Genomic DNA, 25569 nt, shown 5'->3' with positions numbered 1-25569 from the left:
CTCTCTCTCTCTCTCTCTCTCTCTCTCTCTCTCTCTCTCTCTCTCTCTCTCTCTCTCTCTCTCTCTCCCCCTCTCTCTTTTATTTTTTAATCACATCACTGTTCTGTGAACAAAATCCAGACCTATGAGACATCATTTACAGTGTTTTCAACTTGCAAATTAATGAGTGTAAAACACATAAAGGTAGTTGTACATGTATATGAGGGTGTATAAGGAGCAACACAGCTTCACAAGAAGGCAAGCATGTGGCATGCCACACAGTGAGACGAAAGCGCTAAACGAATGCAGAACCTTCATTAAATATACATAAGGCATGCTTCTTGAGTGTGTGTCAGTTTCAACACCCGTGAAGAAAAAAAAAAGTGAAAAACAAAGATTAGCATCAGGAATTCAGTATTAATCAGTCTCAGGGGATAACCTTTCTGCCTCACCCTCTCTTACTGCCACTCGCTTTAATTTGAGAGGGACAACTGTTACTCTACTGCTGCACATCCTAATATTCTCATGTTCTGTTATTAAATCAAAACTGTTGCCAATGTTTTTCTCCTTTCATCTCTCACCTACACTTTGATTGCTCCTTTTGTTTTCCCCATTTGCTCTAATTTTTCTTATTGTATTTTTTTTTTTAACTTTTTATTTTCTCAATTAAGAATATATTAGTAATGTCACACTGGTATCATTCCTCTTATCTGATTGCATCTCATCCAGGCTGTGACAGGGTTATTTAGTAAAAAAAACAACCCTGTCACATTGATGATCATTCTCAATGTAAAACCGGTCTTAATTCCAATTAATAATAGCGTCTAATCAAATTCATTTAAAAAAAAAAAAAAAGAAAGAAAGCATCATTTAGACAAAATGTCTTCTGACTAAGCAACTGCAGTCAACCTATCCATTGTAAATGAGATTTTAAATGTAGGTTCTTAAGTATCATTTCTCACAGTGCAGGAAAAGGTGTCATTATTTTTATTCCACGATAATCACACAGATATTTGGTTTATAAAAGGTTGAGGTATTATGGGGTTGTGTTTTCTTTTGGTATGGCCACTATTTTGCCCACTCAACCTTGACCCATTCAGTGACTTTTAAATCAGTGCTTTGAAGTAGGGATCATTGATGTGGCCCAGGTGCACTTATGAGGTTCTCAGTAATGATTGCAGTCAACACAATTAAGCTACAAACTTGTTCACTGAGCATCAGCAAGGCAACATAATGGCTGTGAGTTAGACTGAACAGGAATGTAGAACTCCAGACGTGCAGTGTGTGTGTGTGTGTGTGTGTGTGTGTGTGTGTGTGTGTGTGTGTGTGTGTGTGTGTGTGTGTGTGTGTGTGTGTGAGTGTATGTGTGGGTGTTGGTGTAGGTGAGGGTTGTGGGTGTGAGTGTGGGTGTGTATTGGGGTTTTGTCTCTCTTTCTGTTTGTCTGTCTGTGTTGTGTTTGCATTTCAGAATGTATTGCATACTACGTTGCAGAAAGACCGACCATATTATTTGGTTGGTTGTAATATTTTGTATCGTGCCATTTTTTTTCTTTTGCAAGACGCAAAGTAGTAACATCTGTCACAATTGTGATTGTTTAAAACCATAAGGTAATTGCTGCAATATTTTTGGTGTTATGCTTTGTCTTTTGAGGACAGGTCATAGTACAACTAGTCCCATTGTAATGTTCCATATTTGAAAACAAACAAAACCGCTAAACCCTCGCCCCACCCCACCCCCCATCCCTCACCTCATTATGTTAAAGTTTTTCAGAACACTTAAGCAACCATAGCATAAAGCATGATTTTCATAATGCTTGTACAGTTTTTTTTTTAAGTCTGTTTATATTTATAAAAGGGAAATATATTCTTTTGTTGGTTTATTGTCTCTATTTGTACTTGTTACTGTAAATCAGTTTCATTATCAATCGTAGTCTTGTTTCTGCTTCATTGTGTGATGAAAGACCAAGGGTGCGGCCGCTTTATAATGGGTGGCATGGCTTTCATGCTTTCAAACAAACTGTTTAGTAAAAGTGAAATTTTGCTATTGTTAACTATTTAGTTAAATGCACTATGTTTGGTACTGTTTAAAATGGGGGAAAATGTGACATAATTGTTATGAAAATACTATCATATGACTTCTCATATGCAATGATTTTGCAGTAAATGTTCCAATCCTAACCTCAGTATAATAAACTGAAGGACTTCAGTGAGTCAGTGTGTGCAGGTTAGTGGAGTGGAGCCTTATTCCCTGCTGTAATCCCTCTCTGGGCCATGGAACTCCAAACTGAGTGCCATAGTGGTTTGTGCAGGATTAAGCCAGGCCTCAGTGCTCAGCCTACCCAAAACACAGCTCAGAGCGAAAAGGAAGATGAGAGCAAGTAAAAAGAAGTGAAAGATTAAAAAAAAGTGAAGAGAAGAGCTTATAGTCAGGTAATGAGACAGGGAGTAGCCAAGGTAGAAAAGTGAGCGAAAAAGAGCCAGAGGGGAAGAAGATCACCGATCCATTTAGAGTATCTCCATAAAATAATACATTTATCACTGTACTACAATCAAGTGTGGTTTATTCCTGTGTAGGCGTAACCAGGCGTTATTGGAGAATGTGTATGTGGAGAGTGCCAACATCTAAGTTGAGCTTGTGCTTCTAATGCCAGGTACCCTGCTCATAAAATCACAAAACTAAGAGAGTATAAGGCAAATCACTGGTTTATAGCATTCCATAATATGCATCAAACATGTAAAGCTTTGGGATATTATGCAAAATAAACCATGCTATATTTATAGCTTACAGAGCGGTTGAGGTGGGTGTGCTGTATTTAGAAACTCTGTGTGCGTGTGTGTGTGTGTGTGTGTGTGTGTGTGTGTGTGTGTGTGTGTGTGTGTGTGTGTGTGTGTGTGTGTGTGTGTGCGTTTGTGTGTTCATTCTACGGGCCATGGTTTATGCACCGGCGAGAGTGCTGATGTCATGTACACACTGCCTAGATTAAAGTGCTGTACGTGCTGTCCAGGGTGTAAACAGTGACTGCACATTAAATACAGCAGAGTCGAAGAGAGAGAAGATGGGTAGAGGGAGACTGTGTGGGGGAGACTAAGAAAGAGAGAGATGGAGGAAAGAAAGCAAGCTCTCTGATTAATGAGGAGGAATGCTGAATAGTGACACCAAGCACCCAGCTTCTTAATAGGGCCAAAAAAGCCAATGACATCAGCACTCACTCCCTGCATGTTCATTACCGAACACACTCTCTTTCACCTTTTTTCTCTCTCTCATACAGGCCACATGCAGTCTTTATATCATCTCTACACACAGCAACAAATCTAATCGTTATGCTAATTAAGAACAATATGTGATGTACATGGTTGTGTGTTTGTTATAGGCTGCATATTTCAGCTGCCTGTGTGTGTGTCAGTGTGACTGCTGTGTTAGTGTCCACTGGTGCGTGTCATGCAACACTGGCTTCAGTCACCAGTTGTTATCAAAGGCCTCGCTGGTGTTGTTTTGTCCTGCTAGCTTTATTGCCAGGGCTTCATCGTGGCTGCGTTGGCTCGGTTGCCCTCTATCATGCTTGCCAGATAGGGCTTCCTCTGTGCTGAGCTTTGTTTGGGGGTCAGTAGCCTGACACACAGCTGTGGTGGACACAACACAGGGCCAGTCAGAGTCTCACAGACCATGCCATCATCTCCCTTTCCCATAAACACTCACATACACAGACACACAGAATGGCAGGGACATGGAGACTGTCCGAGCTGATGAAAAAAGGCCAAGTGTGAGGCTTGAATGGAAGCTTTAGTCATCTCTCAGCCCCAGTGCCAGGAGCGCTGCTCTTCCCTAATGGAGCTTTAATGAAAGATGCAGGCGATATGTGACAGGGAGAAGGAGTAACCTCTTCTCTTCTCTTCTCTTCTCTTCTCTTCTCTTCTCTTCTCTTCTCTTCTCTTCTCTTCTCTTCTCCTCACATCTCTTCAAGATTTAGCCAGTTTAATCTCTTCTTTATTATTGATATCTGCTGATTTTTTTATCTCTCTTCTCTTCTCTTTCATTTCTCCGAAAAGATAAGCGATAACACACTGTTGTGTATGTTTCATTTTGGTCCGGAATCATTTTGTACCATCTCTCTTTTCTTATTTTCTTCCTCTGCTGAACCTACTTTTACTAGAAATGGAGATCTAGCATTCATGAATATGGCACTATTTAATTTCCTCTTATGGTGTGATTTTACATTTTGTTCGATGCCCCTCTTTTCTATGTACTTAAACCCTAGACATACACAACATAAATTTAGATCTAAGTTGTCAAAAATAATGTTTACATTTTGCATTTAAAGTGTGGATGTGTACGTGTAAACGATTAGGTCATTAGCTCTTAAGAGGGTTTGGAGAAGGTGACTGCAGGTGGTTAATTCAGTTTGTTCTTTTCCTTTTTCACACAAACTCTCTTGCAAGGGTTCTGTTCCAGTTTATTTTTACTTTCTTAGCCTTCAGCAATACAGATGGAATGGTGTTTGTTTGAAGGCAAGAAGAAATGGCTTCATTATTTAGCCACTCCCCAACTGAGACAGGAACACAACTCTTTTACTATAGGTATGTTTGCTAAGGGTCGGAATAGCAAACTACCAACCCAAACGTTTTCCATTGAGTAAAAGTCATCCATAATCCTCATTTGTCTGAAATTTCACCTTATCAGAAATCTGAGAACAGCTTAGCCTTTTCCCCTGCAATTATTATGGACTGGATCACTGCGTTGGAATCTGTTTCGAGACAAGACATCATGGACCTCTGCCTCTGAGTCCCTGGCTTTGATCGTGCTTAAAGTTTTCTTCTTGTTTATTTCATTATATTTAACAGCATGAGACAGGAAAATGAAGCACATCTATCTCGGGGTTCTCTTTTCATCTCCTCATGTGGTGTCCTCTCCTTTCTTATTTGTGGAAAGCACACATGAACAAATCTCTAAACAGTGTGGTGGTATGAAATGCCAATATTCAGAAGGCCTTAAAATGGATGTCTGGCATTTGCATGCATTGACTGAACGCGTGTTTGTCCGATATATCAACAAGGCTGATGGCTTTATTAGGAACATTGATTTAGAAGGCATACAAATGGAGGGGGACGACTTGAACTAGGGAAGTGAAGGAAATTGAATGAAAATCAAGTCTTGCTGAGCCTCATTTAGGACCTGTGAACTTTGGAACTTTGGCTTCAAATTTTCATTTTAACTTATTGTTACAATTTTGATGAAAGGCTATCACTTTGGTAATAGTGCACATGGAATTAATGAGAACTGTGAACAAAAGCTTCACAGCATTTGCGAATGTCATCTCTTTTATCATTGTGAATTACATACTATTTGTTATCCTCATTATGGTTTTGTGTTTTGCCTAAAACATATTGGGTCACTTGTATAACAATTCACTTCTCTTGTACTCTTGCTGTGTAGTTTTGCTGATTATTCTTTTTTCTTTCCTTTTTTTTTTTAACGTTCATTATAATGAATACTGCTGATGTAGCATGCGAGAAGAACATAGACCGCTGTATTATTATTTTAAGGTTATGTTGTTTATTACCTTGTAAGCTTTTGTTATTAAGTGATATTTTTCATTCACATTAGCCAGTGAGCATGCCTATCACCTTTGTCTGTCGGTAGCATTATTATTTGTCCGTTGTTAGCATTTCCTTGCAAAATACTTTACCTAGCTAGGTCTGTATGTACATATTAATGTGGTCGATTGGTTGAAACAAAGCTCTCGTTGAAAGTCACGATGTTTTATTATCTGCTTTTAAAATGATAAGGGCGTGAGAGGATTCTAACATTGAATTTAGTTAGGCAAGGCAGGTTGTGTCAGGCTTTGTAGAAATGCTCGCTTACACAGGGTTCCACTTTTTATCCACTTTCACAACTGGATGGCTGTCTGTTGTTTAGTAATCCATAATGATAAATATAGACCAGAATGGAAATGTGTGGGATCCAAGCATTTCTCACAAATGGTTCTTGCAACATAACGTCTGCAATTGGGTGATAGTCCATTGTTTAGAAATAGATGCTAGTAAGAGATATTAAAGTGTCCTGGATTAGGGAAAAAAGTTCTTGGACATTTAAAGGCAGAATGCTAAAGGTAATGTGTCAGAATTTACAACAGTATGTACATGTTCATAACCCCTGCTATAAATTTTTGTGTCATTTATGAATTTTCCCACCAAAACTCAGAGACTTCCCTTCATCCCCCAAAAGAGCAATAATAATGGTCCCTCCAGAAATTGGCTTTCAGTGTATACTTCTTATTTTATACTCCATGTGAATGTGTGTGAGTGCATGCGTGTTTGTGTGTGTGTGTGTGTGTGTGTGTGTGTGTGTGTGTGTGTGTGTGTGTGTGTGTGTGTGTGTGTGTGTGTGTGTGTGTGTTTGGGGGTGGTGGTTTGAGTTTGAAGAAGAGAGTGACAGAGAGACAATAAGAGACGGATAGAGTCCAGCACATGTGGGTTTGGATCACACATCTGCTCCATACCCCTTACAAGTCTCCCGATCTGTCTCTTCTCTCTGTCAATTCTATGAATGTCTTTGCTTCTATTTTGTCAGACACTGGTTTGGGGTTTTCTTCAGGCTTTACGCTCTCTTACACAGGCCAAATTTAGAGGCTTGGGCAAGACATTAAGTCAATCCAGACCCCTCTGCATCTGCACCATGGTTATTTTCCCTCCACAGGAAACCGACTGTGTGGCTATAGCTAGGAGAGAGAGAGAGTGTGTGTGTGTGTGTGTGTGTGTGTGTGTGTGTGTGTGTGTGTGTGTGTGTGTGTGTGTGTGTGTGTGTGATTGAGTGTGTTCTCAAGCCCTCAGCACGCTCCGTGTCCCACCCATGTCTGGTAGAGTGCGGGCTGGTAGCTAAGTGAGGGCAATCAGAGGACAGGAAGCTACTTTAAGCTCTCAGCTACTCCTCCACTTCACTATTTCTAGAAATTTCTATTTCTCACTCTTTCCCTTAGCCCCCTGCTCACTTCCCGCTCTTTTCATTACACTTCTGTCTTTCTTGCATTTTACTATCACTGTATCGAAATCAACAGGTTATAGTGAATTGATTTTTCAGGAGATAGATTCTAATTGATAGAGATGGTGTACAGAATAAGAATGACCTAATAATAATTTGCAGGTCTCTCTCTCTCTCTCTCTCTCTCTCTCTCTCTCTCTCTCTCTCTCTCTCTCTCTCTCTCTCTCTCTCTCTCTCTCTCTCTCTCTCTCTGTGTTTAAAACTCTGTTTTAAATGTGTGTGTATGTGTGTGTTTCTGTTTCCTTTGGCCACTAAGGTTAAGGTTTTGGTGTAGGTATAGTGTTAATTATCTGCATGAATTATTATGTAGATGGTAGTCTGTATGACAAACATGCAAGTTTGTGTGTGTTTGTGGGGATTGAAATTTGGGTAGTGACAAAGTCATTTGTCTCTGTGACTACTCATTAATGATTAGGTCCATCCCTTCTCTCTCTGTTTTGTTTAGTGTGTGTGTGTGTGTGTGTGTGTGTGTGTGTGTGTGTGTGTGTGTGTGTGTGTGTGTGTGTGTGTGTGTGTGTGAAGGAGTGTATTTACTTCCCCCTTGTTCATTGTGGTTAATTGCCCTCTCCTCCTCCCCCTTCTCTTGGCTTAATGAGGTGCCTGACCCCTGCACCCTCCTCCCCCATCTTAGTTTAATCACATGCGTGCACACACACACACACACACACACACACACACACACACACACACACACACACACACACACACACACACACACACACACACACACACACACAAACACACAACCTGCACTGAACATGGTTCTTTCAGACAGTAGGGCTAGCTGGCTTTCCCTTGCCCTCAGGGATTGCTCGCTATCTTCTAACCTTCAACGCAGTGCCTGTGTGTCCCCTCATACACCAATGTGTTCTGAGTTTTGAGGAATTGCAACACAATGCAGTGTGACCTGTTGATCATTACTGCTCTGCTACAGCCTTATTAAAACTCTTTAAAGCTGACTCACACACTACATGCTCAGACTGGTTGCTGTGAACCAGCAGCAGGAATGTGCCAAGCTGGCTGTGTGTGTGTGTGTGTGTGTGTGTGTGTGTGTGTGTGTGTGTGTGTGTGTGTGTGTGTGTGTGTGTGTGTGTGTGTGTGTGTGTAGTAAGATTTACCTGTACGCACTCCATTATCTGTTAACTAATTGAAAAGATAATAAGGAGGAACATATGAGACATATATGACTACCAGTAACAGAGAAACACACTGCTGCAGGGTTGTTTAAAGAATAAACAAGAGTTTAATTACACTGAGCCTTAATGGGTCTGTTGTAGTTCAATACCTCTCCCATGACAGTTATTGTACATTTTATAGGATTTATCAGACCACAATGAGCCTTTTTTTCACTTCACAAAGTGTAAGAAATTTTATTACCAGAAAATCAAGCACCAAAGGTTTAACTGTATGGTTGTCAGTACATGTTTAAAAATAGCACTATCGGTTCCTTAATACGTGACACCATATACACAGAAACACTGATGTACCATTCTTAATTGAAGTAGTTTATTTCTCAACCATTTGTAAGCTTGATTTTTCATATTGTGTGAAATGTCAGTGAGAATGTTAGCGCACTGTCACAAATACGATGATATTATGCAATGCATTTTTAACGGTCTAATACTGGTTGTGTTGCTATTGTTGATAACTGTTGAAAACACTTCAGACAGTTGCTTTTACTGCTGTCACTGCAACTGTTATAATCATCCCTCAGGTTAGTTGGGTATTTACTAGTAACCCCAGGTGCCATACTCTCCTGTCTTGGCCGGTTCTAGTTTATAAAGTGTCTAGTGTTGTGTAAAATCTCTCAGTGCTTGTGCCATGAGAATTAAAAGAGTTTATTCTGCGAACTGAGAGCACCACTATGAGAAAATTGGCCTAAAAATAATTTCCAAAATTGTTTAATAAAATAACTCTGTGACTTCTGATAACAAATGATTGACATGTTGTTTGTGTGTGTGTGTGTGTGTGTGTGTGTGTGTGTGTGTGTGTGTGTGTGTGTGTGTGTGTTGTGCTGATGGTAGATGTGGTGTTTTTGATTACCTTGGTGCGTTAACATCCATTTTGCAGAATCTAATCAAACCTGCACATGGCCCCCTGCAGCTGCCTCTGATTGGCTCCTCTCTGCTGTTTTGCCATCACAGGAAGTACAAAAGCCTTTGACTTATCAGTCGGTGAACAGTGTCCTGTCTATGGATAGTAGAAAAAAACTTGTGTGTCAGTGGACATCTGTATCATTTTTTTTTCAAATCCGGGATGTCATATTCTGCTGTTTCGTTGTTACGTTGCGAAATGGACATAGGTACAACAGTTGTTCAATACTGTCCAGTGGAGTGTTGTTAATCATTATAATCACTTATAAAAAATGTCTTCAATAAAAACATATTATATTTTTGCACACTATCGACACACATTGCAAATCACATCCTGCATTGTGTCTCTCTCTCTCTCTCTCTCTCTCTCTCTCTCTCTCTCTCTCTCTCTCTCTCTCTCTGTCTCTCTGCTCCCCTGGGGGGCAGTGAGCTCCAGGGGCTGTCTTGGCTCAGCTGTCTCTCTAACCTGTCTCTGACAGACAGGAAGATTAATGAATGAAGAACTGCATGAGTTCTGTTTGACTAAGAGAGAAGGGGTGTGCACTTAGTGCAAAGTCTATTTCAACCTCCAATCTGGTGCACGAGCCCCCCTGATTGATGGCCTGCACATCCCTCCTTCTTGCCCGTGATGGAATCAGGCTACTCGTGGATGCAAGAGACTCTCACTTATTGCTCAATAAATATTTTATTTATTATATTTTCTTTTTTGTGCGCTTGTGTCTGCAGGATGAGGTTATCCAATTGAAGAGTTGTAAACCAGATTTAGACTGTATATTGTCTTCTCTGTGAAGGTTCAGCAGTCATGGCTAGGTAGAGCTGTCTGCATGAGCTAAGACCATGAAGAGAGATGAATTGATTGTTAGTGAATGAGTCTCTGCGGAGAATCAGATCTTTGAATCATGAATCTCCTGAGGAGTCGGTGATGTCGTTGCTCTTTCTGAAATGACTATGGCATTTTTCTCTTTCAGGCCAGCTGTGCTGTGTGACTATGACATGTTTGTCTTTGCATGAGCGTGTGTGTGTGTGCATGTGTTTTATTTGAGCACAGGAGCATGAGACTTGTTTATGGAGGCCCCCAGTATGACAGCTGTCTGCTTTGAAGCTCCACACGGCTCACAGGAGTGATTGATTTTATGAGCCTCCATCCCTGTGCCCGGCTAGCAGTGGCCCACCGGGATGTCCCACCTGATGTGTGTGTGTGCATGCGTGTATGTCTATGTATGTGTGTGTGTTTCTGAACCTGAAATAATGTCTAGCTTTTAAAGAACCTCCATTTTTCATAGTAAATTGCCCATGTCTGCTGATTTATGCTACCGAGGAGAAAATTTCTAATTTGTGACTTTTTATCTGTCTCTTTCCTTTTAGATTTAGTCTATTTTTTTCATCCAACTCTTCTTTCTGTTCTCTCTCGCTGCTGTTTTTCTTTAATGTAATTCGGTGTGTGCGACTCTCATGGGGAATGTACTCCCTCCTGCCTGTTCTCTGGCTCTTGCTCTCTTTCTTCGTCTCTTTTTTTTATTCACTGTTCTTCATCTGTTTTTTTCTCCTGCTCATTCTAACACTCTTCCATCTGTCTTTCTTCCATGCTTCCTATGTTCATTCTCTTTAGGACAATCTGTGAGTGAAAGATAAAAACAGGATTGGGAAAAAGCAATGAAAAAACTATAAGAAAACATATAAATGTTTCTGGACTAAAAAAAATCTCTTTAGAGGCTTGTGTTGTCCACATCAGCTGCTACACATCTTAAGAATCTAAAGCTTTTCTTTTCCACATTTCTTGCTGTATTGCATAGTCAATGTTAAGTTTAGCTTAAATGCTGTGGTTAAGAGTCAAGACTTTAACCTACTGAAGAGAGCGGTGACAAAGTGTGTGTGCATGCATGCGTGTGTGTGTGTTTGTGTGTTAGAAAGGGGGTTTAAAAAGTAATCTATTAAATAATTTTATATGTAATCCCGAAAATGTGTTTTATCCTGTTGTAAATTTGTTTATACTGTTGTAAATTCATTTATCCTTTTGTGTCTGAAAGGCAAACTTTGATTGTGTTCACGCACCCCTTTCCCACTTTTTTCCATTTTCATACTTTAATATAACATTAATTTAAGTTTGATCAATCTAATTACATTTTTATCTGACTAAGGACAAAATGGACTATACAGGATTATCTCAGCCACTAAACTAACACACTGTAAATACTGAAGACTTGAAGTCATTTGTTTGACTGTTGGCGACTGACTGCTCTGTGTTATGTCTCGTTGTTCTTCCTGATTACACTCAACTCTGTCTGGTGCTCTGCATTATCACTGACAAAATAACAACTAATGCTAATTTTCGTTTGTGTTAAAAGCTATCAACAAATACGCTGGAAAAAAAAATTATTTTCTTGCAACACGTCAAAACCTATAGATAGCAGTAGGGGGCGACACGTCGTGTGTCCCTTTAGTAGGTGGTCGGATGGCAGGAGTATGTGAAAGGGTTCAGACATGTGGTCAAAGTGTTTATTGTAAACAGATTGTAGAGCAAATACTGGCAAACATACTCACTGGCAGCCACACAGTGTCCACTGTTGACATAACTGCACTCTTATCAGAGAAAACTAATGGAGTGCAGCTCACGGTCAGCACTGAGTAAACACTGAACACACAGGAAGCCTCTGTCTGTGTGTGTATGCGAGTAAGCATGTGTGTATATGCGTGTGTGAGAGGGAGACAGAGACAGTTACTGTGACGCACACTAATGAGGAAAATCAGACCTTTTTTCTCAAATAGTTAGACTTCCTTTTTAGCTCGTTCCATCATTAACTGTGTTGTGTATGTGTGTGCTTGCATGTACGAGTGTGCATGTGTGTGTTTGGCATCAAGGGTGGCCGTGCTTAGTCAGCCGCAGAGCTCAAACAGGCAGATGTATTATCAGAGATCACACGAGCACCAGTGTGCAGGACCTTGGTCCATAATCAGCTCAGTGCAAACCACACAGGGTCTGTGCCGGTATGATAGTCCGCCTCCTCCTCCTCCTCCTCCATCTCAACACCACAGCCTTCCAACTCTCTCTCTCTCTCTCTCTCTCTCTCTCTCTCTCTCTCTCTCTCTCTCTCTCTCTCTCTTGCATACAAACACATACACACTTTACTCCAGGCTTGACCAAGAAGAACTCACCATGCTTATGGGTTTATATGTATAAATATTTTTTTAATTCATACACCCAATCAAGTGTGGGCAAAAAAGGTATTCCAGTTGATCCACCTGTGCTATAGTCAAAAAAACAAAAACAAAAAAAAAAACAATCCAAACAACAATGTATGTTAAGTCATCAAGGTAGATGAATATAAATGGTCATATACTGATGTTTTGTACTTAGAAAAAAAAAGTTAATCAATAATAGTAGTTTGTATGTACTATGTGTGCCCCACAAAGCCAGTGTTATCCCCTATATAGTGAGCATGTATAGCAAAGAAGCTAGCTGGCATTTAGCCCAGTCTTAAGAAGGTTTTGGGGTGAACCACTGGTATTAATTGAACGGATTAATGTCAATCGAGTAATCAAATATTTGTAAATATATTAAAACAAATCTGAACGGATATGTAAAGTTAGCAACCTTGCAAGAATAGTAAAAAGACAAGACGGTCTTAATGACAAGTGGAAAAGCCTCATACTCTGATGTTCCTCTAACTGAAGCTACAATAATAGTCCACTTTGGTAATGTGTTTTTATACATTCACTACCTTTTTTTCTTAGCTTGGTCTATTCAAATGTTAATACTGTGTATCATTAATGGATTTGGTCAGCCAAACTATCCAGAGACGGTGAATGAAAACTGAGATAAATCAGAATAAAAAAAAAGCACAGATTCACACCTTGTTTAAATATCCCTGTCACTTGTGTTGTTGCTTACTGTCAAAATATCTCAAAGAGCGACTGCTTTCTGACTCTTACACACACACACACACACACACACACACACACACACACACACACACACACACAAATTTCCCGTATTCTCCGTGGTCTGTGGTGCAGCATGATGCCAGATCTCTGGGTGTTTGCAGCTTGTGTATTCTGAGGCTGGAGAAAGGTGATGATCTGAACACAGAGGCCTTCAGCTGTCCTGTCAACCTCACATCCTCACAAAAAGATGCACACACACGGCTCAGGGACATAAGGAAAATCTGCTAAAGACACAACATACCGAGATTAATTATAGTCTCTAAAGGCATTTCATATGGTTTATAAGAGATTTTCTTTCATTTTGCATTTTCTGAAATCTAGCAAAAATTCCTCTCTATTCCTGTTTTATTACAGCAGATTTACTTTTACTGCAAAAATGATTGTGTGTGTGTGTGAGAGTGAGTGAATGGGTGAGAGAGAGTAGTAGTGGTGTTGGAAAAGAAAAGCATTTGTACTGTCACTATAAATTGGTGTATGTGACGATAGAACACAGAAGGTTATTGATTCCAGATCAGCTCAGGATTGAGAGTGCACAGTGCCACTCCCCTTCATAACTAAACACTTACGGGTTGCCTTGGAGGGGTGTGTGTGTGCGTGTGTGTGTGTGTGTGTGTGTGTGTGTGTGTCCAAAATCTATTGCAATCTACTCCAAATCAAATGCAATCTATTCAAGCAGCTCTGGAGCGAATACAGACAGAACCTGTACAGTGTTGTGATTTTTTTTTACACCCTTTTTGTTTTATATAGATCTTCTTCCACGTTTTTCTCATTAATGATCCTCTCCCATCTCTACACTACTCTCCTTTGTAAACTTTGACCTCATCAAGCACTAACTTTAGAGCCAGGCAGTTGAGTGCAGCTTGGTTTACATCCCGAAGCCGTTGACGTCATGAGATCAGGTGACGTGTGTGTCTGTGTGTGTGTGTGTGTGTGCTCCCCTGTGAAGATGACCTTTGCTTGGTCAGTACAGATTGCAGGAAGTGCACCTTAATTTTCCTTCCCCTCCCTGTCACAGCTGTGAAGGCTAGCCGGTACTATTTCACCAGATGTGCAGCAGATATTGGAACTGCATGCCATGGATGAGTGCAGTTGTGAGATAGGAGACATAATTCAAGGTTAGAACAGACTTCGTCAGATATGCTTCAGTTAATGCTTTACCAGCAGTCACCCCCGTTCCCAAGTCCACCTGGTAGAGTCTAATTAGTCATATTGGAAAAATGTCCACTTTGTGGTGGAAGGGGAAGTAAAAAAAAAAAAAAAAAAGATGATGAGGATAAGATTGGGTTACAGACTGATTTCAAATCAGGGATTAACCTTTTAGGCTGCATGATTATAATTGCTCCACATAAACATTTATACACACCACTCATCCCTTCTCAAGCTTGTCAACTTTGTTTCATCATCCTGTATCGAGATTAAATTTATAACCCTTCTTTCACCTCTGTTCATATCCCACAACCAAGTCCTTCTTCCTTACCTCCCTCAGTAAATTCCAGGAGTATTGCAGGGCAGAGAGACCTGGCTAGGCCACTTCTCGGTCTTATCTCCAGAGCTCTGCATTCAATCTGGGTGTTTTCTCTATCTGGGAGATTCCACACAAGGTTTAGGCACTGAGTTGAAACAGGCCTGAGCTGGACTGTGGCTGGCTCTTAGCTCTGATCTGTTTTGCATCTCGTCACACAGAGACAGCAGAATGATTGTCTACATGCTTGGGAGTGTTGTGTTGCCTTGATAAACCACAAGACAGATGTAGTTTTGTTTGATTGAAGTTGTTATAAATGTGCTTTGAAGATGGAGGTTTGGTGTTACTACTAGACTTATCTGCCACTGCTATAAGCAAAACTTGTCACGCAGAGAATTGAAAGTGACACTTGATGATTTTTGGACATAGATTTTGAGAACTGTTTAGCGTTCAAATGAGACAGCAAAAGGACCGGTGATGTTTCATCTCACCGTGTCGCAAAAAGGTCAATGTCTTATACGGCATATACGAGCCTGAGCGTGTTATGTAGGAGTCTAGGTAAGTTTAGACTTCTGGAATTATTCACCTTATACTGACCTTGCTATCGACCAAGCCACATCTACTCTAAGCACATCTGAGTCAGGAGTAGGAGGACGTTCTGAGTTAGCTAACATTGCTGCGTGGGTTCTTTGGTACCTTTGGGGCTGCAGACTGGCCACTGGGGTGATGACATGGTTCAGGGTCAAGCTGAGGAGGCCTGGGAAACACATCTGCTTAAAGGCCTTATGGGATATGGCTCATGGATCACAGCTTTGAAATGTTGTGTATGCATTCTACAAATCACTCTGTAAATTGTCATCTTTTTGTATTCAGTATCTCGTGATTTTGTTTGAGTCGTCTGTTTTGTTTTGTTTTTTTCTTCATCTTTTTTTAAGCAAACAAGCACATAGTTGGTGACTCATTCCCACATGATTGTTGGATGTTTTGAGCAAATGTAACAGATTTCATTGAAACACTGTGTGGCAGTTGCTTTTGTTAGAACCTGGCAGTTGGCTTTCCAGTGTCTGAAGTGACGTTATCGCTGAGCAAAAGAAACTGGTAGCAATATAACTGAAAAAAGGAGGAACAGAAAGAGCAATCAGCAAAGCCAAGGATGAACATATTTCTTAAGCTGTAGTTTGCCAACATGCTTTTATGTCCAAGACAGTTATCTTGGTGCCCTTTACCACTTGACTCATCCTTTTTTTCCTCTCTCTTCGTCTATCTTTCCCAGTCTTTCTCTGTGCCCAGACAGTCCATGTCCTTGGTCTTGAAACATGGCGTTCTTTTGGGAGAATTTGGTCTTGTGGGCCAGATGTGTTTGTGAGACAGGGAGAGGGAGTGTGAAAGACAGCAAGACCAGGATGACCTCTTTCTGTGTGAATCTGTGCAGCTGCTGCTTCTATGTGTGTCTGTGTGTTTATAACTGGCTGTAGGGCTCCAGGGATGCACACAACTATATGTTAACACTCTCTCTCTCTCTCTCTCTCTCTCTCTCTCTCTCTCTCTCTCTCTCTGTCTGTCTCTCACACCATCTCACTCACTCACTCACTCACTCACTCACTCACTCACTCACTCACTCACTCACTCACTCACTCACTCTCTCTCTCTGTCACTCACTCTCTCTCTCTCTCTCTCTCTCTCTCTCTCACACACACACACACACCATCTCACTCACTCACTCACTCACTCACTCACACACTCACTCACTCACACACACACACACACACACACACACACACACACACACACACACACACACACACACACACACACTTCTGAGAGAATATTGTAGTGACAGTCTTAGGCCAAACTGAGCTGTAACATGAATTGTTATCACTAGCAACTGCAATATGCAATATGCACGTTTGTTTTTCTACGGCGCACATTTTGTGTATGTATGTATGGGAGGACAAGCTGGAAGAACAAACCACACATAGCCAACACCCACATACAAACTCGTATTAGTAAGACCAGTGGTCGACTCATCTATTACAGGAACGGGTCTCTCACTGCTTGTGTTTTCCACTCACACTGGACACTCTGTGAATTTCCGTCCATGAAATAGTGCTGTTTTCTTTACCAGGGCCTGGCCTTTCTCAGTGGGGCAGCTCTAAACCACGGTATGTGCTCCCCTCTACAATGGGTAAAATTCTCCAGCACTGCTTATTCACTCAGGATGATATAAAACATAATCTGTCAAAGAGAAGCAATGTGAGTCTAAGGGTGCATTATGAGCACAGTGAATGGGGAACGGTGGTAGACTGAGCCATACTGAAAGCATACAGCATGTGTCATTCAGGTGTGTGTTAGAGCTATTGTACATGCTAAATGGGTTTCTCATCGTTTGCTACGCGTGGAACGGACAGACGGGCCAAATCTCCCACACGGAGCGCTCTCTCAAGGCCTCGGGTAAATCCTCCCCACTGAGAGTGAAAGAGTTGGAGAGAGAGACTGTAAAAAAGGAGTGGCAGAGGGGAAGGGAGAGAGAATAAAAATGAAAACAAAAATAACGTTTATGGTTCAGTCTGCCTCTGAAATAATTTTCCATATCAGTGCAACTGCATGAGCCCAGTGGGAGCAGGAATATGATTTTCTCTGTCCAGTGCCAACGGAAAATGGAATGGGAATCAAAACAAGAAGCTTGGAGCGGAGTTGCAGGATGTTGGAGGCAAGAGACCGAGAGAGAGAGAGAGAGAGAGAGAGAGAGAGCAAGATGCTTGTTTGGGGTTTTCCATCAGCACTCCTGCATTGGGATGATTTTATCAGTGTTTGCTGATCTTTTCTGGTCAAGTCACACAAACCCCATTTGGTCAGAGTGTTCGATGTATATTTGGTGCAAACAGGGTCCATCGAGACTTGTTATGCCCTGGCCTTTTTTCTCTGGCTCCAGCCCTAAGGGAAGAAAGACCGCAAGAGTGAGGAAACCGACAGAAAGATATGACTCCATGTTCCTTCCTGATGCCTGGTTTTGGATGGGGTCCCAATTAAGGTTATTACTATGAGCACAGCAGAATCTCATCATTCAGCTACTCATCACCAATAAAGGTCTCTCCACTCTTTACATTGCTGACATGCAGTAAAGTACGGCAGAGCAGAAAAACAGGTGCAAATGCATGTAAAGATTTGGAATCTCATGACACTGAGCCAATTAACATGAAAACAAACGCTTGTGTCAGACAATTGAATCATTCCCTGTTTGGAACAAATGACAGCTTTGCTTGTTGCATGTAATTAGCCTAGCTGCACTGGGCTGACAGCATCCATATGTCTGTGAGTATGTGTGAGAGCGCTTGTGAGTTTAGCAAGAGCACTGGAGTGTACTAGCCACTACTGCAGCATTTTTAACTGGAGAGGTGGTGTAGGAGGTGAAAGGGAGGATGGGTAGTTTAATAAGGTGGATCGTCAAAAAGAAAGAAGCAACATTTTGGCTGTCAGGTAAACATGCAGCGTTGAACTGGAAATATGCTGAAAAGGCTGGGTTTGATGGATATTGTCAACAGTCCCCTCCACACTGGAATGTTTCTTGGACTGGCGTCTTATAAAGGATGCATAATGCAAAACCGTGCAAAGATTCCAACCACTCCTGCCCTTGATGAAATGTGAGTAAATGGTGATGGTGATGCACAGGTCTGTTAGGGAGTTAAGATAAGTTTAGTTCAAAAATTTAGCCACTTTTTAGTGCGGGGTCATGGAGTGATCCCTTCCTTCCTTGTGCATTGTTACAAGAAAAAGTTGCTTCCTGAGTATGGAGGTAGATCACTGTCCTGTTCATGACCCCAGTCAGTAATGACCCAGACAACAGGTTTTGTTATCCCACAAAGCAGTGTGTTTTGTGTTAGTGGTCAGTCTGACTCTCTTTGCTCCCAAGTTTGAACTAACATGTTTGTGGAGTGGGAGTGTTTGTGCATGCATGCTTGCGTGTGTATTTGAGCATGCTTGTGTGTATTTGTCTGTGTAGATGGTATCTCTCTAAAAATGTGTAAAACTGCTGCTATGAATTATGACTTTTCTCTCTTGAGAGTTTTCTCTTACATTCTGTTTCAAGTCCAATTTTTTGGGAGGGAATATTTACCAAATTAAGTAAGTTTCCCACCAAATAGTGCTACATAAAAATAAATAAACATAAACACCCTTTTAGTAATCTCGAAAATCACTAATACGTACTGGGAGCTATTTAAAATGAAATACAATATGTTTTGATTTTCTAATTAGTTCATTTCTAAAGTGAAAGAAATTACAAGTTGCTATTTCAAAGTGAATTTTCCTGCCTGCAATTTTGTGTGTTGACAGAGTCAAATGATTAATGTCTATTGCCACTTTTGCTTTGGATTATCCTAAATAGCCTTCCATGTTGGTTTTGTGTCATACATGCCTATGTAAACTAGCAAGAAAAAAAAACAAGACGGAAAAAAGTGCAGCTGCATAAATATCATTTATGCTGCCTTTTTTTTTTTTTTTTTACCAGGACATGGAGTAGAAACGCTAAACAAACAGAAAGTGAGAGAAGTCAGTGTTGTGTTTCCTTAAACCAATCTCCTTTTCCCCCACAAATGCTATTTATTACGGCTGCGGTGAAGAAAAAAACGAACCTTTTCTGTTTCTGCTTTTGGATATGTACATGCTTTCTCTGTGTAATCTGTACAACTCACATGCAGCCAAGAGTATCCTTTGAGTTATGAATATCGGGCCCTTCTGCTACATCAGCTTTATTGTGTGATAAACCACGGCAGTTGGATTCCGGCATGTACACATGTTTAAGACTAGCCTGACATGCTCAAGAAAATTTCCATCTTTCTTTTAAACTGCTTATGCACCTTTAGTCTTACACATTGTCCTTTCCTTTAGCAGTGGCTTAGTCTAGTAGCAATTGCATTGTCTCTTAGTGCTCAGTCTAGCAGAAATAAACATCCTCTCAGAGTGAACGGGAGAAAGATTGAGAGCAAGAGCTGTTTTAATGTACACACATGGAGTCATTTCAGCCCAGAGCTGCTCCACGTGCTGATGGATGGCACTTAATTTCGGCCTCGGTTAGGCTGGCCTTAAACCCGATGCGGAGGACACAAAACAGAGCACACTGCAAAGCCAACTGACAGTCTCTCTCTCTCTCTCTCTCTCTCTCTCTCTCTCTCGCTCTCTCTCTCTCTCTCTCTCTCTCTCTTTTTCTGTCTCTCTTTCCCTCATTCTCTCTCTCTCCCACCACTCCTCACCAAGCACAGGTGGGATTGTCCTTTGATTGCAAAGGACTAACATCAAGCCATTGTAGGGGTGTGTGTGTGTGGCATAGGCGCTTGAGGGTTCCCCACTCTGAGAATCCTTCCTTTAATTCCTTAATTGGATTAATGTCGATTTGAGAGAGGGGACAGCAGCGATTAGCATGCACATGACCCGATTTCCTGAAGCAGTGGACATGTGAGATTGTCAACTCTCTGTTGCACTTGGACCATGAGTAAATACTCTTCTGACAGTCAACACAGCCTCTGTCCCCTGTGTGCCCAAACCGGCATGCGCTAAACTCTACATGCTAAACCTGTGGCATGGTGGCTCCTCTCCTGTTCTGCTGTGAAGCTGAAGGAACTCTTTCTCACGTCCAAATCTATCTACTCCTTCTCCACTATATCGTTTGGCCTTGCTGCTTGCTTGTGTTGGCAGCTTCCTCTCCATTTCTGGAGAGAGCCTCTAGACCTCCTGCTATCTCTCTCTGTCCCACCCTCCTTTTTTCCAGCCCTATCCTGCTGTTCCAGTATCAACAATATTTAATTTCTGCAGGTTGGTTTATTAGAGGTGGAGGAGGAGGGTGTGGGAGAGACACAGGGGGAAGGGCCTAGGTAATAATTTCAAGGAACTGCAGATGACGCTCATCGCCAGCACACTGGAGACAGGAAAATAAGAGAGAAAAAGTCAATAAAGCAAAGCAAACAAGAGGAAACGTTTCATTAAAAGGGACTTGGCGGACGCCATCGAGAGAGGGGGTTATGTGCTACTGGAGAACTGTGCTGGGGAGCACAGGAGTTTGGCAGTTATGGAGGTGTTCACTGGCTGCCAGATGACAGCAAAAAGACAGTGAGAGGCTCAATGTAAACCTGGGACCCTGACTTCTGTCTTGCTCTTTTTGGGGTTTCAGCATTGTAATTAGATATCGAGGTATTTTCTGTGCTTCTTTCATATCTCTCACCATGTAGACCCTGTGATACTGTTTTCTTTAAACTTTCTAAAAGTACTGACTATTTGTGACTCTTTTCATGCCATGTTCAACAGTTCTAAGCTCAAATTGGTAACAGACACCTCTCATCTTTCATGACAGCGATGCCGTCTGGTCTGCTCTGAAGGGAGGACTTGTTCTGACAGCAACACTCCACCCATGTTGTAGTGTTGAGATGGTTGTATTGCTAAGGCATGCAGTAGTCTTAAAGGATGCAGGCTGTCATTTTGGCCAGTTGTGGGCTGTAGTGGAGCCTGTGGTGGAGCTGCTGGGCTTCTGAGGCGTGGAGTTATGAGTAGTGGCCCCTTTAGGGACATGGTTCCATTTTTTTCTGTGATGCCCACTTGTGTGCTTTTTCTTGTATTCCCTTCAGTTTGGTTTAAATCACAGGCCGATCCCAAATCAGTGCTATGAGACATCTTCTGGCCACACTGTAGTGGCTTGCCACTGGCATGGTGAAGAGGGAGTGGGTGTAAGGAGACGAGAGAGTCTGCTTTAGCCCTGGCTCGAACAGCCAGCCTCTCCTCAAGCTTACAATTATGCTGTTTTTCTTTTCTCTTCCTCCGTGTTTTTTTCCCCTCTCCTCCAGCTGCCATGTTTCCAGCTGGAGGCTTTGGCGGTGGCCTTGCACACTGTTTATTTTGTGAGAGCACTCATTTGGTAATTTCACACCTCTAAACATCTCCTTTAACCTCCTTCTTCTCACCCTACTTTAATGAACTTTTATCAGTTTAGGAAATGAAAACTCCCTCAGTCTCACTTCAGCACAATAACAGTCATTTCTCCATGGCAGAAGTAGCACGACACTTCAGACAGAGTGCTAAAACTTCCAGCATTGAATTTATTTCCCCCACGAATACACAAAATACTCGAATCCTGTAAATTTAATTTATACATCCAAAGGCTGATTAAATTATTGTACACTACACCAAGTGTAAGTAATTTATAACACCTTATTGCTAAAATTAGATTAGATTTGGAGCTTAATAAAGCACAAATATTGGTAAAGCATCTGGAGCATTTGCATAAATGTTCATTTGAATTACTTAAGCATTAACAATTGTATTTTATTTCCATGGTACTTAGAAAGGTTGGGGGGGAAAAACATTAGAAATTTAAAGTCATTTTTGTATGTTTGTTCACACCCCATTTCTTTCCCAGCTTATTATGCTTGTCTTTCATTCTTCCTCCATTTTTCCATTTACCCTAGAGAGTATCCATTTGATCAGCCTGTCTTTTTTTGTTTGCGCAGCATATGAATGTGTTCGGAATATGAATTTGTGTGTGTGTGTGGAATATAAATGTACACGTGAGTGTGAATGTGTGTACATGCAGTGTACATTATATGAACTTTGTGTGAACCGTATAAATGTGTCTGATCCTGATTGTAGACTGTTTCACTGGTGGTAAATGACTCTGTGATTGTATGTGTATATTCATGTGTTTTGCCACAGCATCTTTATATGCTAAATGCAGTCTGCACTCAGGATGCCAGTGTATTTTACATGAGGTGTACAGTACGTTATTTTGAAGTGTGCGTGTGCGTGTGTGTGTGTGTGTGTGTGTGTAAGTGTGTTCAAGCAGTGCATACCGTACATATGGGGGAGTAAGCACTAAGCAGTGTTAATAATTGATGTGAATTGGACTGGGTGATAACACCACCGCATTTGGCCGTTGGACTGCTAATCTGCTTTTCTCGATGGGGCTGCCGCCCCCTGGGACCCTAATACTTAAAGGAGGAGAGCACTCCATCCCTTCGTTTTCATTCCTTCATTATCATTCTCTTTCCGCCTCCTTCTTTCTCAGTTACTTCTGTTCTTACAGTTTATTCTTCTCTCTTCCTTTGTTTTATTATTTTTATTTTTTTTTGTCTTTTCACCCCTTCCTTCCTTCCTTCCTTCCTCTTTTTCTTTGCTTATAGAATTCATCTGCTCTTTTTGTTTGGCCTTTTCCTGGTTATCAGTGTCCTGTACAAAAGACTGTCATAGTTAATGCCATATAATTCAATGCCATGCTCTGTACTGTATATGATGGTTTTATTAGATTATTTTATTATTAAAGTGCTGGTGGCACGAAGGTGTGTGAGAGAGAGAAGGGTGATGTCCTCACTTACGGCTGTAACAGCTCAGCAGTGAGGACATCCCTCTTCTCTCACACACACACACCTTAAGCGACTTTGAGCAGACACTGAATTGAGAGAATTGTGTACTCGTGCTTTAATTCTTTTTCATTCACTCTCCCCGCTTGTCTTTCTTGTCTTTCTCATCGCATCACCCACTCTCTTCCCTGCTTCTGTTTCTCACTTCCTTTTGCTTGTTTCTTGCTCTCTCTCTTTTTTTTTTTTATCTTCCTGGCATGTGCTCCTTCTCCTTTACTCCTTGATCTCTCATCTCCCACTTCCCCCTTCTCACACTGTTTCTTTGGCTTTTTTCTGTTGACATTGAGAGACTGATAATCAAGTGCCTGGAAGTGAAGATTTATCTTTAGTTTATCTCAAATTCAAGATTCTATCTTTATTTATTTTTTTCTTCTTATCATTATTTTGGATTCATAAAACTAAGCACAAATAAACCACATTGAGTTTATTCTGTATTATTTTATTTATTATTAAAATTGTATTTTAATTTTAACTGATGTTTTGTTATTGGTGCAAAAGTTAGTGACGCATAATATACTTTTGATAGTTTTGATAATTTGTGTACACATTTGCCAGCTTCTGCGATAAGTCACATTTACATTAAACAATCACATACAGACTATGATGGTGTCTGTGACGAGTGCTACCGTGCTGACGACTAACTAGCTATTTGAAAGGGGAGGAATGTGTAGAGATGTTTGTGTGTAGACGCTGACTGATTCTGTGAGTTTCCTCGGAATTAAAAACATCATAAACATTTTATAGTTCTATATAAATTATTATCAAAGACTCTTGTTATTTTGCCTTAAGTCTTTTTCCACTGATTACTTAAAACAGACACACCCATGAAGTGCAATGAATTCTGGTATGCTGCATGAATCAGGAGGTATAAAATCTGTCCTGGCCAGATCATCTTGTGTCATAGCACAACAGTCTCCCTCACTGTCTTATACTGCCTGTCTCGGCTTGTCTCTGTCCTGCAGGCACTGGACTGATGGCGAACTCCTCTGCTTCATTCATGGGCACTTTCCTGGCCAGCAGTCTGGGCTCACCACCATCCCACCATTCCGGACCCCCTTCCTCTCCCTCTTCTCCCCCTTATCGCAGTGGACCTCACTCCAGTGGCCACTCCCAGATCTGGTTCCCACACCCACATGAAGGTAAGGTTTCTTTGTCTCTTTCTCTCTGATTCATTTTTTTTCCTTGTGAAGCTGTAACCAGAAGCTTGTTTTGTTGTTTGGTTTGCATACTATGGTGTATTAGTATGACAGCAGTGAGAGTGTAATGTTTACATGCTCATCACACATGCACTTCCTTGTAACTCTTAACGGAGTCTTGTGTAAACTGTGTATCTCAAAACCAAAACCAGTCTCGCAACATTTGACACGATCGCCGGTTAAGTCAGTATCAGAATCCGGAATATCTTCTACAGAAATCCTTACTGTTTCTCTGTGCTCATTTACCCTGCAATCATCAGGAGTGTGTTTACAGGGTTTTGTGCATAAAAAGGGCTGCATAATGATCGTAATGCTATTAACAATTTGTCTTGTTTCTCTTTGCTTATTCTGTTCTCTTAGTCCATGTCCGTTTTTCCGCCAGAAGAGTTTAAAACAGTTTATAAAAATGTTATTTTGTCAAGATTTGGGAAATAATCGTTTCTTATTATTTCCTAAACTTTTTACATACAGAACTTACATTGTCTTAAACTGTAGATTTAAAACGGTTTATATTACAGAAACAACATTTACTATTAAAGGAAACCGGCAAGGAAACCAGACCAACGACACTTATAGTTTTTATTCAGATATTTTGGTTGTAACAACAATTTAAAAAAGTAATTAATACTCTCCATCGCTGTTATGTCATTAAAACAAACGTTTGGTTTGTGTGATATGATGTAGAATGCTTTGAGAATAGCAGGTGTGAATATGGACATGGTAATATGAAGAGTCTTTATGTATGTATGTGTTGCCTGCTAATGCTGTGTATTGTCTTATCTTTATGCGAATATTTACAGCAGATGTGTGTGTTGAGGTGTGTGTGTGTGTGTGTGTGTGTGCTGGTTTTTGTTGTCTGATCACAATCTCGCACCCATGAACTATTTCTATACATAGAACACAGCAACAAGGATGTACACACAAGTGTGTGTGTGTGTGTGTGGTATGGTGCAGGTTAAGTGTTCTGTATCTCTGGAGCTCTTGGCAGCTGGCAGGGAGGAACAGTAATTGTTGTTGGCAGGCTGCACAGTGGGGCTTTTCTGCTGGCACCCAGAGCTACAGAGCTACTGTAACTCATTGACTGAACAAATCTTTGTGTGTGCGTGTGTACGTGCTTGCGTTCGTATGTGCGCGAGACAGACAGGCAGAGAGACAGACAGAAAATGTGACGCAGAATAAAGGTGTACACAGGTATACGTGTACAATGATATAGTCGGATGTAGGCAAGAGAAAAGAAATGATGTATCGAGATGGCAAGAGATGCAGTCTCTTTGTGCACTGGTTCAGTATAGTGCTCTCCTGGAGCTACAAACTAATCAATAGTAACTCCACAATAACAATAATAACAACAATAATGATAATTGTAATAATAACGATAATAGAATGTGTCTGTAATGATGTAGATGCCCCTATTATGTTGATAGAGGTCATTACTGGAATCAGGCTTTAATTGCATTTAGAC

At 41.0% G+C, this 25569-nt stretch overlaps 1 protein-coding gene across 9 annotated transcripts in view; it reads left to right on the top strand.

The window, feature by feature from the left end:
- Positions 1-25569, top strand: part of bahcc1b (BAH domain and coiled-coil containing 1b) — an 83174-nt gene that overhangs the window by 17374 nt on the left and 40231 nt on the right. For 8 of the 9 annotated variants that reach the window (XM_027140439.2, XM_027140449.2, XM_027140444.2 and 5 more), the window contains one exon: positions 23874-24050. In XM_027140439.2, the coding sequence (XP_026996240.2) occupies positions 23874-24050 (177 nt within the window). Of the gene's footprint in view, positions 1-23742; positions 23777-23873; positions 24051-25569 lie in introns of those variants that run through there. The other variant, XM_027140445.2, reaches the window with a different exon arrangement.

This window comes from Tachysurus fulvidraco, chromosome 8, assembly GCF_022655615.1.
Source record: "Tachysurus fulvidraco isolate hzauxx_2018 chromosome 8, HZAU_PFXX_2.0, whole genome shotgun sequence".
NCBI lineage: Eukaryota > Metazoa > Chordata > Actinopteri > Siluriformes > Bagridae > Tachysurus > Tachysurus fulvidraco.
Note: the sequence above shows the minus strand (reverse complement) of the source record. Positions and strands in the feature narration are given on the sequence as shown.